Below are 16,063 nucleotides of genomic sequence, written 5' to 3' on the forward strand. Positions count from 1 at the left end.
CCCTCTACATAATATTATTCACGTGCATTCTCTCTACCTCTCAATTCTTAAAAGGAAGACTAAATAATTGCAGAATTTCTAAGCTAGGAGGGCTGGAAGAGATCTAATGCTGAGTTTCCTTGCAATTGATTTAAGATACTGATGAAAGCTAAGAATTCTTTCAGAAAAGTACGCACGCATGTAAAATTTTGCATATAAATTTTGGGGTTGATAGACCACTTGAAATTCCTCACTGGGTTCTAGATTAAGAATCTGTTATCTAGGGGCACCTGGGTGGCTCAGTCAGTTAAGCGACTGCCTTCGGCTTGGGTCATGATCTCAGGGTCCTGGGATCAAGCCCCACATTGGCCTCCCTGCTCCGCGGGAAGCCTGCTTCTCCCTCTCCCACTCCCCCTGCTTGTGTTCCCTTTCTCGCTGTCTCTCTCTCTGTCAAGTAAATAAATAAAATCTTTAAAAAAAAAAAAAAGAATCTATTATCTAGCATAACCCCACCAATTTGAAGATTGGGAAGGTGAGGGCCAGGGAGGGGGCTGAGTCTCATAACAAGTTAATTGCAGAAGATAGTCACTTGTATTTGTGTTAAAGTAATGCCAGCAATATTCCCTCTCCTTTTGTTGGCTGATGTCACAGCCCAGAATGGCAAGGGAAGCTACCCATTCCTTCCCAGGGGAACTTCAGTTTGAAGGTAAGGTAACCTAAGAGAAAAATGGTAAACAAATTGATTTGAAAGACTGATTTCTTTGATGTCAAGATGGGATGATTAGAATTTTTTTGTAATAACACTTTGATTTATTTTCTTTCTCCTTTTGTTTTCTGTTCAGCCCAAGAAGAAGAAAGGAAAAGTGGAAGTTAGACCCATTAATTTGGGGACAGATTATGAATATGGGATTTTAAACATTCACTTGACTGCATATGACATGGCCGTGGCAGAGAGTTATGCCCAATATGTTCACAACCTCTGCAACCACCTATCCATTAAAGTTGAGGAAAGGTATGAAGGATGCCTTTGCATGGGATGTTCTTGGTGTGAATAGCATGCTCTGCTTTGTCATTGTTGTTAAATGAGGTTTTGAGACATAATTTACATTTAGTAAAATTCACCCTTTTTAGGCATATAGTTTACCACAATCAGAATATAGAACAGTTACACTAACTCCAAAATTTCCCCAGTGCCCAGGTGTAGTCATAATCCCTGGCAACCAACAATTGATTTTCTGTCCTGTTGTTTTAAGTCTCCAGAACATCATGTAAATGGAATCATACAGTGTGTAGCTTTTTGTGTCTGACCTCTTTCACTTAACATAATGTGTTTAAGATTCTTCCATGTTTTTGGAAATATTTTATTGCTGAGTAGTATTCCATTAAGTGATGGACCTTAATTGGCTTATCCATTCAGCAGTTGATATACATCTGCATTGCTTCCAGTTTATTGGTGATTATGAATAAAGCTGTCATAAGCATTCTCATGTATGTTTTGTGGGGCATATATCTTTTCTCCTGGATAGCTACCTAAGCCTGGGATTTGGGGGTTGTATGGTGACTGTATGTTTAACTTTATAAAAAAACTGACATCTGTTTTCCAAAGTGGTTGCACCATTTTGTTTTCCCACCAACAGTGTATGAGAGTTAAAGTAACTCCTTTTCCTGGTCAGCATTTGATATTGTCAGTTTTTTTTCTAAAGTTATTCTAATAGATATACAGTGGTATCTCGTAGTTTTTAATTTTCATTTCCCTAGTAAATAATGATTTTGAACATCTTTTCATATGCTTATTTGCCTTCTGTATATCTGCTTTGATGACATGTCCAAGTCTTTTGTCCATTTTTAAAATTGGGTTGTTTGTTTTCTTATTATTGAATTATGAAAATTCTTTTTCTATTTTTGGATACCAGTTTTTTTTTCAGTATGTCTTTTGCAAATATTTTCTCCCTGTCTTTGACTTACCTTGTCATATTCTTAGCTGAGTCCTTTGGAGGGCAGACTTTTTTAAGTTTGATGAAGTTCAGTTTATCAATTTTTTCTTTTATCGTTCATACTTTTGGTGTTCTATCTAAGAAAACTTTGTCTAACTCAAGATCACAAGATATTCTCCTGTGTTTTCTTCTAGAAGTTCTGTAGTTTTAAGTTTTACCTTTAGGTCCATGATCCATTTTTGATTTTGGGGGGGTTTTTTTGTATATGGTGTGAGATATGGGTCAAAGTTCTTTCTTTTCTTTTTTTTCTTCTTATAAATATCCAGTTGTTCCATTTATATTCATTTATTGAGAAGATTTTCTATCTTTATCAAATTGTCTTAGCACTTTTTGAAAGTCAGTTAACCATGTATATATGGGTCTATTTCTGGACTCTATTCTATTGTGGTGATTCATGTATCAATGCTTATACCATACACCAAGTGTCTTGATTACTATAGCTTGATTCCTGAAACTACAACTTTGTTCGTTTTTTTTTTTTAGCAAAATTATTTTGGCTATTCTAGGTCCTTTGGCTTTCTATAAAAATTTTAGAATTAGTTTGTTGATTTCTACATAAAGAAACCTGATGGAATTTTATTAGGATTATGTTCAGTCTGTAGGTCAGTTTGAAGAGAATTGACATCGATTTTGATTCCCCTGATCCATTAACAAGGCATATCTCCCCATTTATTTAGGGTTTCTTTGCCTGCTCTGCTTTTCATTTACTCTTTGGATTTGCTGGAAAACTGTAGGGGAGGAGAACTAACACTTCCTGGCTAGCTACTCCAGGCCAGGCACTTTATATATCTCAGTGTTTCAGAAAGTGTGGGATGCCCTGTAGTTTGCTTTAAATAACATTAAATCACATGGTGAGAAATTTCTTCCCTTTTTAACTCTCATTCAACCTAATTATGTCAAGGAGAAATTCTTTGTGTGGTTGTGGTCATGCCACTCTAGCACTTCCTAATCTTCATAACAGAGAAGGGACCTGAGACTCAGAGTCTTTGGCTCTAGCTAGAATTTTACAACATTATTTTGTTTTCTTTTCATTGTACTTTTTTTTTTTTTCTTTAAGTAAGCTCTAGGCCCAACGTGGGGCTTGAACTCATATCCCTGAGATCAAGAGTCGTGTGTTCTACTGACAGCCATCCAGGCACCCCCACTGTACTTTTTAAAAAAAATTTCTCTTGATGGCAGCTGATACTGGTGATATAAAGTCAGGCTTATTGAGATACAATTTACCTTTAGTAAAATTCACCCTTTTAGTGAACAATTTTCTGTGCGTTTTCACAAATGCACACAGTAAATACCATCATACTCAAGATATAGAACTTTACATTATCCCAAGAAGTTCCCTCCTGCCTTTGTAGTTAATCCCTCCCCTACGCCCAGTCCCTCACAAACAGATCTGTTTTCTGTTCCTATAGTTTTGCCTTTTCCAGAACGCGATGTAAGTGGAATTATACAGTATTTTTCCTTTTGAGTCTGGCTTCTTTCACTTGGATAATATATTTGAGACTAATTTCTTTTGTTGCCTGTATCAAGTAGTTTGTTCCTTTTCCTTGCTGATTAGCATTTCATTGAATGGATGTATGTTTGTTTATCTGTTCAATGGTTGAAGGCCATTTGTGTTATTTCCAGTTTTTGGCAGTTATAAATAAAGCCACTATAAACATGTACAGGTTTTTGTGAGAACGTAAGTTTTCATTTCTCTATGTAATTGCTGGGTCAAATGGTAAGTGCAGTGGATTTTTAAATTTATAAGAACCTGCCAAACTGGGCACCTGGGTGGCTCAGTTGGTTAAGCGACTGCCTTCGGCTCAGGTCATGATCCTGGAGTCCTGGGATCGAGTCCCGCATCAGGCTCCCTGCTCAGCGGGGAGCCTGCTTCTCTCCCTCTGACCCTCCCCCCCTCTCATGTGCTCTCTCATTCTCTCTCTCTCAAATAAATAATAAAAAATAAAATCTAAGAACCTGCCAAACTGTTTTCCAAAGTGGCTATATATACCGTTTTCTTTCTCATCAGCAACATGAATTCCAATTGCTCTACAAAAAGTTTTTTTTTAATTAACTTTTTAAGTGAATTGATTTAAAGAAAAATATTTAATAAATAATCATTTGGGTGGTTTGTCATTGTGGCAAGGTAATACATGGCACAGTATGTGAATATGGCAAGATTTATACTTTCTTACTGATTAGGTAGTAGTATGTTCCCATTTTACAGATGAGGAAACCAAGGCTCAGAAAGCCCAAAAGTCACAGAACCAGTAAGTGGCCTAGATTTAACCCATTTCTGCCTGACTCCAGGATTTTTAATTATAGGGGGTCTTATTTTAAGTCCTTAAGTGAAATTTGAACTTTTAAACCTTTATAACTTAGTGTAACTGTGCTAAACATGCTGTCTAGAAGATTGGATAATAAGCTGTGACTTTAGCTCTCACAGCTGATAGTACTTCAATTGTTTTAGGACGAAAGATATGCTTTATCTTTTTGTGATGCCCCAGAGAGTTGGTTGCTCTTTCAGCACTTGACACACACTTCTATCATGTCACTTAGTGCTCTGGGCTATAATAATCTATTCATGTGTCAGCTCCCCTCCCCACTGACTAGTGGGAACTGTGTTCTTTTTTTTTTTTTTTATTTCTTTAGCATCTAACGCAAGACCTGCCACATGGGGGACATTAAGCCATTGTTGAAAGAATGACAGGCTCTTGAATATGACTGCATGATCCAATTGTGTGGTATACATGGGATGCATTTCCTAAAGTTTAATGAAAGTCCTTTAATTAAAATCAATTAAAAAACTACTGATTGAGCCTTTTCCTGCTATGTGGTAGATATTGTACTAGATAGACATCCTGACTGGAGGAGACTAAGGAGAATGTCCCTGATTTCAGGGAGTGTGTGTGTGTGTATACAGCATAATGTGCAAGGTGGTAAGTGAAGGATAAAGTGCAATGTCAGTTCAAGGAGGCTGAATAGCATTATAATTTAGAGCGATGCTTCCTCAAAGTGCCACTCTGCAAAGATATCAGAAGCTTATGCCAAAATGTACATTAGTGCTTTGCTCCCTTCATCAAAAAAGTCTCACTATTGAAAAAAAATGTCTGCTGAATTAAATAGCATGTTTAGTGACTGTTGCCTGCTTCTTATCTTGTCTCGGACTGGTAACAAGCAGTTTGTTCACCAGCAACTTGTCTATGGACCATACTTTGAGTAACAAATGGTTATGAGTACAGGCTCTAGAATCAAACTGCCTATGTTCAAATTCTAGTTCTACCAGCTAGTGGCAGCATGACCTTGGTAAATTCTGAACCTCAGTTTCCTCATCTATATAATGGGAATGATCATTTTCTTATTCCTTTAAGTTCTGAAAATTAAACAAGATAGTATATGATAGCACTTAGCAGAGAGACTGGAACATTGCAAACGCCCTGTAAATTATATTGTTATTAATAATTAATGAGAAGTTTTTTTGGTTTTGTTTTTGTTTTTAGCTGGCAGGGGTTAGGGGTAGCTTTTGTGGTGGCAAAGAGGCATTAAATGTCATTTACAGAATGTTATCATGCCTCCAGTAGGTCAGCTCCCTGGAATAGTGCTTTGAAGTTTCAAAAGGACTTCTTAAAAGGTGCTGTTTTTTTTGTTTGTTTGTTTTTGTTTTTAAAGATTTTATGTATTTGAGAGAGAGAGACACAGTGAGAGAGGGAACACAAGCAGGGGGAGTGGGAGAGGGAGAAGCAGGCTTCCCACTGACCAGGGAGCCTGATGTGGGGCTTGATCCCAGGACCCTGGGATCATGACCCGAGCCGAAGGCAGACACTTAACGACTGAGCCACCCGGGTGCCCCAATTGTTATTAATATAATAGAAGCTTGCCTATGGTCATACATCTAATAAATGGCAAGGTCTGGATTTGAACTCACTTTTTTTCAAATTCTCAATTCCCCGTAATTGGTTCTCCACACAGCTTTCGGTGTGATCTTTCTAGAATGGAAATACGATCAGGTTACTACCATGCCTTAAAATCCTTCTATGGCTTCCCATTCCTTTAGGATCAGAGTTAAAGTTCCTCACATGGCTTGCTGGTGCCTGATGGCCTGGGCTTGCTTCTCTTGCCTTAACTCATATTTCCCTTTCCCTCTTCCTCTCCCTCCAGTTAAAGTGGGGCTTATCCCTTTCCACCGCAGGACCTATGCATATGCTTGCTCTCTAAAGCTTAGAATACTCTTTCCCCTTTATGTAACTAACCCCTGCTTTTTTCTTAGGCTTCATATTGGATGTCAGTTCTTCAGAGAACCTCATTAAATTAGGTCTTTATGTTATATATTGAGGAGAAGTAAAGATTATATAATTTCCCTTTCATAGCGCTCATTCCTTGCCCTCGTAATTACTTGACAATTAGTGGCCTTCCTTCTTAGACTCTAAGATCTATAAGGCAAGGACTGTTTCTGTCTTCATTAACAGTTTAACCCTGAGACCTTGCCCAGTACCTGACACATAGTAAGCACTGAATAAATATTCACTGACTTGGATTGAGTTCCAATAGTCATGGACATGATTCCTAGAACAGCAGAATGAATGATGTGCTGCTTTTTGCCTCTTCTCTGCTCTTTGCTCCAAATAGCACAAAGCCTAAAGAGATGTTCATTTTCAGCAACTCACTGCCCTGCATTGATTGAGGTTTTCAGACCATCGTATTGTTAGGCATTCTCGCTGCCCAGCTTTTCAGAGATGAAATGATTTTCTTTTCTTCTGATTTTCATTTCATCATGATCCATTTTTCCTCTGGGAGTGGCAGGGTAGGGCTCTGACCTTGAGATGGAATTGGGCAGGGGAGCGGTGTGCTGGCTTTTGTTCTATAAACGGTCTGCACTGCTGCAGCTGCAACTCACCCAGGAGGGGAGAGGAAGAAGCCTATCCTGCAGGTCTCTTAATTTGCCTGCCTCCCTTGCTGAGCAGCTGCCTGGAGATGGAAATCTTACTCATCTGGGAGCAGCTTCCCAGCCTGAAGCTGATCTAGCCCCTGTGCTTTGTGGAGAATAAAAGCATCGCTCAGCATCACTCTCTGTAAGGCTACTCTTTTTTTTTTTTCCTTTTTCTTGAAGTCCACTTACATTGTTTAAAATGGAGGTATAGGGGTGCCTGGGTGGCTCAGTCGGTTAAGCCTCCCACTCTTGATTTCGGCTCAGATCGTGGTCTGGGGTCGTGATATGGTGCCCTGCATGGGAATCTGTGCTCAGGGCTCAGCCAGGGAGTCTGCTTGAGGCTCTCTCTCACTCTCTCCCTCCCCCTCTCCCTCTGCCCTTCCCGGCCCCCACTCATGCAAATGCATGCTTGGTCTCTGTCTCTCTCTTTCAAAAATAAATAAATCTTTAAAAAAAGTAAAATGGAGGTATGATTTATATTTACTAGCGTCCACAGATTTTAAGTTCCCTAGCACGCCAGCAGTCTCCCTTGTGTCCTGTCCCAGGTAGTACTTCCCGAAGGTAGCATTATTTTGTCATTTTAGATTGACTTTTGACATTGAGTTATTTCATTTCTTCCCTTCTGTTTTTCCTGTCTAATCATCCAAGTAATGTTTATTGCAGAAAATTTGTAAAGTACAGAAAAGTGTAGACACTAAAGAAAATTTACCTATATTCTTAACTACTCAAAGGCCTATTCTACTTTGAAATGAACAGAGTTCCCAGTATTCTTTATCAAACTATGTCTGGCTTTTCTGTTAGCTCTCTTTGAGGGCCTCTCGTGCCTTTGTAGATCTGCTTCACTTTTTGGAATGCTCTCCAGGCAAACACCTATATGTTTATTTTTAACATCTTGATAAGCCTATCCCACCTGTGAAGTCTTCTCTGAGCCCCCTTTCTCTCTCTTGTCCCTGTAATATTCAGTACATGCCTATTATTGCCTTTGTCTTACTGTAGTGAAGATGTTTGTCTCTCCAAAACACTCTTAGCGGACTCCTTTAAAGCACAGGCTGCATATTGCCCACCAGCATGCCTAGGACAGAACAGGCTTTCAGTAAATGTTTGTTGAATGAATGAATGAATGAATGAGTGAGTGAATGAACAAATCAAAGACATCTTGCTAGTAAGTGTTGAAGAATAAAATGCATGCTCAGTGGCACGAATGGACAATTCCCACTTCAGTCAGTCAGTCTTATCTGCAGAATGTCAAGAAAGAAAAATAGCATTTTAGAGTGCTTTTTACTTTCCTGAAAGCTTTACATAGTTATTTTATTTGCTCTTCCATAACAAGTCTGTGAATGTGTCCTTATTTATGTAGGGAAGTTATTACCAAATTTGAATTGGAAGAGGAGGTCAGAGATTGTGCTGGAAAGTGGGAAAGAATGTTATTTAGGGAGGTTACCTGGAAGAGTCTGTAATACCTAGCATTACTGTTTTTTTTAAAGATTTTATTTGACAGAGAGCAACACAGCAAGAGAGGGAACACAAGCAGGGAGAGTGGGAGGGGGAGAGGCAGGCTTCCTGCGGAGCAGGGAGCCTGATGCGGGGCTCCATCCCAGGACCCTGGGATCATGACCTAAGCCGAAGGCAGACGCTTAACAACTGAGCCACCCAGGCACCCCTAGCATTTACTGTTTGTAAGAGCAAGGGAACTGGCGTTTGTAGGCATATTATGCCAGGCAAATTGCTTATGTAATTTCACTTAATCATTACAACAACCTTATGAACTAGGTATTATTATCCTTATTATCTCCATTTTGTAGCTAAAGAATCTGAGACTCAAAAGCTGAATTAATTTGTCCAGGGTTAAATAGGTATTAAGTGGCAGAGCCAATATTTAAATCCAGGACTGACTGTTGTGTCTCTAGTCCATTTTCCATTATATCCATTATTCATTTCGTAGAGGGCCATGGCCCTTGCTATCATTTGATGAAGCTTTGTGTGACATGAAAATTCAGGAATTCTACTGTTGTTATTTCATTTATCTTCATTTTGGTGAACTTTCTGATAAGACGAACACAGCACTAGTACCCATTTCTGTGTAGCCATCGATCCTATCTCATCACCATGCCTGATCTTCACACGTCTATTGATAGAGACCTAGATTGTAATCCTCTTTATTCTGGAAGAAACTGAGGTCCAGAGAGACAAGTAATTTGCCTTAGTAAATATTGCTAATAAGACACAGGGCTGAGATTTGACCTCAAATCCAGTGTTCTTTTCATGGCTATGAAGCTGATCATAGCAAGCACAGTCTCTACAACAGTATTTCTCAAGCTGGGGACATTTAACAGTGTCTGGAGACAATTTTTTTTTATTTTATTTATTTTTATTTATTTTTATTTTTAAAGATTTTATTTATTTATTGGAGAGAGAGAGAGTGAGAGAGAGCATGAGAGGGGAAAGGGTCAGAGGGAGAAGCAGACTCCCCACCGAGCGGGGAGCCCAACATGGGACTCGATCCTGGGACTCCAGGATCATGACCTGAGCCGAAGGCAGTCGCTTAACCAACTGAGCCACCCAGGCGCCCGAGACAAATTTTTTTTTTAAAGATTTTATTTATTTATTTGACAGAGAGACAGAGAGAGCATGAGCAGGGGGAGGGGCGGAGGGAGGGGGAGAAGCAGCCTTCCCACTGAGTGTAAAACCCAAGGCAGGGCCAATCCCAGGACCCTGAGATCATGACCTGAGCTGAAGTCAGACGCTTAACCGACTGAGCCACCCAGGCGCCCCTGGAGATAATTTTTATTGTTACCACGTTGGAGGGTACTACTGGCATCTTGTGGGTAGAGTTTAGGAATACCTAGGCCAGCCCCCCACAACAAAGAATTATTTGGTCTAAAATGTTAATAGTGCTGATGTTGAGAAATCTTGCTCTTTGAAAACAGTTGGGTTTCATGCCTTATTTCTCCCGAAGAGGTGAAATACCGAAGGTTAGCCTCCAAAGTGATGACATTGATTCTTTTAGAATTGGCTTTTCTTTAGTAGCAGCAAATAAGTTAGTCATCACCAGATTTTATTCAGTGTTGTGTCAGGCAAGAACTAGGGATGCAGAAAGGCATTAGACATGGTCTGCCCCCTCAGGGAGTTTAGAGGCTTCTGGAGAAGGTTTAGGAGGAGCTGGTTCCTTCCCCCTGGCTGCAGATGAAGAGCCCTAGATTCCAGGAGCTACTGCATTGCAGAAGTGGCTGTACTCAGGGACCCCCCTGATGGAAGTGGCGCTGCTGACTTAAGGGAGCCTCCTTCACAGCCCCCTCTTCCTTCCCACAGTTACGCTATGCCCACCAAAACCATGGAGGTGTTGCGGCTGCAGGACCAAGGCAGCAAAATGCTCCTGGACTCAGTTCTTACCACGCATGAGCGAGTGGTTCAGGTAGGTACTCTGGGAGAACCTTGAAACATACTTGCCTCTCCTGGTTTTTCTGCCTCTTTTTTCTCCTTCTACCAGGCCCTTCTTTTCCTCTTGGCTGCCCCTTGAATGATGATGTTCTTTAGGGTTTAGTTCTTGATCCCTCCATCTCTCCATATGTAATACCTTCCCTCTATGCAATTTCATTCATTTCCCAGGCCTCAATGACCATCATTATATTCTGACAACCCCCTAACACATATCTCCTAGTCCTGATGGGTTATAATATACTGATAACCCCTACATGTACATCTCCAATCCTGACCTGTTGGTTTAGCTTCAAACCTGATATCCACTTGTTTATTGGACTTCTCCACTAGGATATTCCACAGGTGTCTTACACTCAGCATATATAAAACTAATTGTAGAAGAACTGATGTTTTTCTTTTTCTATAATCCTCCCCACCTTTGAGTCTAATGTTTAGCCCTTCTTTGTCCTCTGATATCCATTCATGCACCTGCTGAGAGCAAAACCCCTGTGGTTTCTGTTGTTTTACTGCAGAGACAGATGGATGACAACCACATTACCATGAGGGTGCCCAGAGTTATTAAAAATTCACACTTAATATCACCCCTTTTTATAACAGCTTTATTGAGAGTTTATTCATATATAATTTACTCTTTTAAAGTGTACAATTAAATGGGTTTTAATATATTCACAGTTGTGCAGCCATCACCACAAACAATTTTTGGACAATTTCATCACCCCAGAAAGAAACTACCCATTTACAGTCACTCCTCTTTCCCCATTCCCCTAGCTTTTGACGACCACTAATCTCTTTCTGCCTCTGTGATTTTACCTCTTTGGGACATTTAAATGGAATTGTACAATATATGGCCTTTTAAGTCTTGCTTCTTCCACTTAGCGTGTTTTCAGGGTTTATCCACGTTGTAGCACGTGTCAGTGCTTCATTCCTTTTTATTGCCAAATAATATTCTAACATATGGACATCACCCCATTTAGATCCACTCAAGAAGTATATCAGCAAGATAATGAAAGGAATGTTAAGGTAGTAACACCTTAAATCTATGCTAACTTTAAAAATAATTAAGTACTGGGGTGCCTGGATGGCTCAGTTGGTTAAGTGCTCAGCTCTTGATCTCAATTTGGGTCTTGATCTCGGGGTTGTGAGTTTAAGCCCTGCATCTGGCTCCACACAGTGTGGAGCCTACTTTTTTTTTTTTTTTAAGATTTTATTTATTTATTTGAGAGAGAGTGTATGCACATGCGTATGGGGGGAGGGGCAGAGGGAAAGGGAGAAGCAAACTCCCTGCTGAGCAGGGAGCCCGCCCAGGTGGGGCTTGATCCCAGGACCCTGGGATCATGACCTGAGCCAAAGGCAGACTCTTAACCCACTGAGCCACCCAGGCGCCCCTGAGCGCGGAGCCTACTTAAAAAAAATAAGTAAGTAACTACTTAACAATCTAGTTTTTAAAATATCAGAAATAAATTATTTGGGGGCACTTCCTGCTCCGCAGGAAGCCTGCTTCTCCCTCTCCCACTCCCCCTGCTTGTGTTCCCTCTCTCGCTGTGTCTCTCTCTGTCAAATAAATAAATAAAATCTTAAAAAAGAAATAAATTATTTGGGATACAGATCTTAAAGATCTAACTTGCCACTCAGGCCCACAGGATAAAGTTTGGACTCTTTAGTGCCTAAATACTTTTATGATTCTCTTCCTGGTTTTCCTCTTCTCACCCCATTCGTTGTAGCGACACATGGAACTAGTTTTAATTCTGTAGTACGGTGCTATGTATCCACATTTTACTGAATATTGTTTCCTCTGCCTTGAAAACCCTCCATACTGGGCGCCTGGGTGGCTCAGTCGTTAAGCGTCTGCCTTTGTCTCAGGTCATGATCCCAGAGTCCTGGGATCGAGTCCTGCATCGGGCTCCCTGCTCCAAGGGAAGTCTGCTTCTCCCTCTCCCACTCCCCCTGCTTGTGTTCCTGCTCTCGCTGTCTCTGTCTCTGTCAAATAAATAAATAAAATCTTTAAAAAAAAAAAAAAAAGAAAAAAAAGAAAACCCTCCATACTACTGCTGAATTCTCCCAGTTTACTCCTGTTTTTCTTCAAGACTCCACCTAGAAGTTACCTTTTTTGGAGGCTGTCTTTGACCCCCCCCCAAGTTAGGTAGAGATTTCTCTTGTGGGTTCCTGTAGCCCCCTGCATGTCCTTCTACCACACATCTGATTCACCTCTGGATTCTCTGCACAGGGTCTGACACCAGTCAGGTCTATGTGGGTAAATCTGAGTTGAATCAGAAAGTCGTCCTGGACTTAATAACCTCTTGGTCCAGTTATGACATCTGTTGTCTACAGGGGCAGATATTGGCCATGACTATGTCGGCAAGCAGACCCCTTGGCTGATGGCAAGAGAAATCCTGTAGAGGCTGGGCTCTGAAACCAGCTCTGTGTGTTAATCCTCCACCCACAGGCCCTATAGCTGCTGAAGCTGACATTTGAGCCCATGCCATGTCTGCCCAATCACCTGGCTTTCACTACCCTCTCCCAGAGCATCTCCTTTCTTTTTGCAGATCAGCGGTTTGAATGCTACATTTGCAGAGATTTTTTTGGAAATAATCCAAAGCAATCTTCCCGAAGGAGTCAGATTGTCAGTGAAGGAGGTAGGTGCTAGTTTGAGAAGAGGCCCCCTAGTGGCCTACCTGTGCTCAAAATATGGATAAGAGCATCTGGCTTTAGAAACAAGACAGAAATGTGGGTAATAAACAGGAAAGCTGTGCAGACCAGTATTACCGTGATCATTTTCCTGGCCCTTCCAGTGCATCAGTGCTGATGGGTATGGACCACAGGAGTTGAACTCCATCACAGTATCCCGATGTTAGGGGTGAGCCCGTAATTGTGTATAGAAAGAACATGATTCAAGAGTACATACAGTATAATTAATCAGAACACAAATATGGAAATGTACTTTAAAGAGGTCTTTTCTGGATCTTCAAGGCTTGACTGTAGCCTGACTGGGAAAAGAATGCCAATCAGAAGGAAGTTTGGCATAGAAAACTTGGAAAACATTAGGAACCTCAGCCTAAATACTGAGTATTTGGGTCCGTTTGCCAAGGCAAGCCTTGTTGTGACACAGATCCATCAGGTCATTTTAGACTGATGCCATTTGCTGCATCCAGCTCTCCTTGTTCTGAGCCCATGCTTATTAATCCTCTTCTTGTTTTTTGGGTTTCACATAGATCTGTATACAGGAGAAAATGTGCTGGCAATGCTGATTTAAATATTCCAGTCCCTAGGTCTGTTATTTCCGATTGTAGACGGAGAATTTGGGCATTCTGTCTCTTTAAGTGTTTCTAATGAGATACTCCTAGCATTTGACATTCGTTCCTTATGTGTCCGTCTTCTCTCACCAGACTCTTGAGTTTACTTAAGGCAGGGAGAAAGTCCGATTCAGAATCCTTGGTACCTAATACAAGTCTGGTGTATAGTAGATACTCAATAAAAGTTAGTTGAATCTGAACCATTCTCTACAGAACTGGCTGATGGATTTTTTTTTTTATGCTGTGTATGTTTGAGTAACTGAAAGCTCTGCAGTAATTTCCCCTTATTTTCTTTTTCTTTTCCCCAGCACTCTGAAGAAGACTTCAAGGGCAGGTTCAAAGCTCGGCCAGAACTGGAAGAACTGTTGGCCAAGTTGAACTAGCTCATTGCAGACCCTTTCATGTCAGGACTGGTGATATTGAGTGCCAAACGGAAGATCTTCCTGAGTGGTCAAAGTTAAGCAGAAGACCCTGACCTTTAGATATCATAACTACCCATCCCTATTAGCCAGGAATGCCTCCTCTCTTGTATGGAGAAGTGCTTGCCAATTGTCACCACTTTCCTTTGAGCCAACCTAAGACATCCTCCATCTAATAAAAATCTGCAGCTGATGGGCATGTGAGAAGTCAGTCCATCCTGTGGAATATCTTTTTTTTTTTTTTTAAGATTTTATTTTTAAGTAATCTCTACACCCATTGTAGGGCTTGAACTCACAACCCCGAGATCAAGAGTCATATTCCACCCACTGAGCCAGCCAGGCACCCCTGTGGAGTATCTTTAAGGGATTATATTTTCTCTTTAGCACAGAAGCATGTTTCCCTTCAGTATATCCCCAATTAGAGTGATTTCATCCTTTCAAGCAAGCTGGCATCGAGTCTTTTAGCGAAACAGAGGATCATAACATAAATAAACCCCCTATGGATAGAAGGCATAGGGATGGAGATTTTGGCTTTGTATATGAAAAAAACTCTTCAGATAGAATCAGGGTCTGGCTGTAGTGAAAATACTGCTTTGTGGGTAGTGAGTGACTCGTCATATTCAGGCAGATGTTACATAACTGCTATTTAGGGTTACCTGGAATGAGTTTAAGCAAAGAATTAAGGCTGATCTTGGTCAGAGGTCAGAAAACTCCTGCTCGGGGCGCCTGGGTGGCTCAGTCGTTAAGCGTCTGCCTTCAGCTCAGGTCATGATCCCAGGGGCCTGGGATCGAGCCCCGCATCGGGCTCCCTGCTCAGCAGGAAGCCTGCTTCTCCCTCTCCCACTCCCCCTGCTTGTGTTCCCTCTCTCGCTGTGTTTCTCTCTGTCAAATAAATAAATCTTTAAAAAAAAAAAAGAAAAGAAAACTGCTTGTGAGCCTAGTTCCACTGACTGCCTGCTTGTTTTTTTAAAAGTAATTTACTGGGGTGAAATTCACAAACCACAAAATTAACCATTTTAAAGCAGACAGTTCAGTGGTATTTAATACATTCACAGTGTTGTACAACTACCACCTATATTTAGTTCTAAAACCACATTGCCTGTTTATTGGAACAGAGCCATGGTTGTTCACTTACATATAGTCTAGGGCTGCTTTCACACTGGCAGAGTAGTTATGACATAGACCGTAAAACCAAAACATTCATCATGTGTCCTTTATAAAAATAGTTTGTCAGACCCTGATCTAAGTCACTGGTTCTCAAAACTGAAGTGTACATCAGAATCACCTGGGGGGCTTTTTAAACACAAATTTTTGAACTCCACCTCCATTTTTTCTGATTTAGGAGATCTTGAGTGAGGGCCTAGAATTTGCATTTCTTACACGTTCTCAGGTGATGCTGATGCTCATGCAACTGGCCCAAGGTTACCTCTTTGAGAACCACTAGTCTAAGTGACCTCTAATGTTTTTCCTATTTTGAGCATTAGTGAGTTCATACTTTTGTACATAATAGTGATCATTTATTGAGCTAGACTCTGTGCAAGGTACTTTGTGAGCTCTTATCCTTACACCAGTCTTTTAGGGTGTATATATGAGTGTGCATGTGGGTGGGTATCTGTGTGTGTGAAAAGGTTATGTATAAGTGCTTTTGAGTATCTGAGTATGTATCTCACATTTACTGAGCCCTCATTATGCTATGTACTTTATAAAAATTACCCTTGAGGTTGCTGGTATTATTCCAGTTTTACAGATGGAAAAACCGAGGTTTGGAGAGATAAAGAGACGTCCTTCTCCTGAAGGGTCACATAACTAGTAAGTGGCAGATCTTTCTCTCCCGTACTCCACTGCTGCTGTGGGGTACCCCTACATAGAGGTCTTTGGGAGCCCAGAGCATTCTTAGCATCGCATGTACTTTTCTAAAACTCAACAGTTTCAGTCCTGAAGTTATTTTGGTTTCTTTGCCTTGGTCTCTAAAAGCAACAAGAGGAAACTCAGATTTCCTTCTAAGGTATATCACTAAGGGAGAGCTGTCAAGATAGC

At 40.8% G+C, this 16,063-nt stretch overlaps 1 protein-coding gene across 1 annotated transcript in view; it reads left to right on the forward strand.

Moving 5' to 3' along the window:
• MRPL48 (mitochondrial ribosomal protein L48) overlaps positions 1–14,285 on the forward strand; it is a 52,161-nt gene extending 37,876 nt beyond the window's left edge. The window contains exons 5-8 of the mRNA XM_081798811.1: positions 822–991; positions 10,189–10,291; positions 12,861–12,950; positions 13,916–14,285. Of these exons, the coding sequence (XP_081654937.1) occupies positions 822–991; positions 10,189–10,291; positions 12,861–12,950; positions 13,916–13,990 (438 nt within the window). The 3' untranslated portion in view covers positions 13,991–14,285. The remainder of the gene's footprint in view (positions 1–821; positions 992–10,188; positions 10,292–12,860; positions 12,951–13,915) is intronic.
• The last annotated feature ends 1,778 nt before the right edge of the window (positions 14,286–16,063 follow it).

Source organism: Leptonychotes weddellii, chromosome 11 (genome assembly GCF_054177405.1).
Source record: "Leptonychotes weddellii isolate Sample4059 chromosome 11, ASM5417740v2, whole genome shotgun sequence".
Lineage (NCBI taxonomy): Eukaryota > Metazoa > Chordata > Mammalia > Carnivora > Phocidae > Leptonychotes > Leptonychotes weddellii.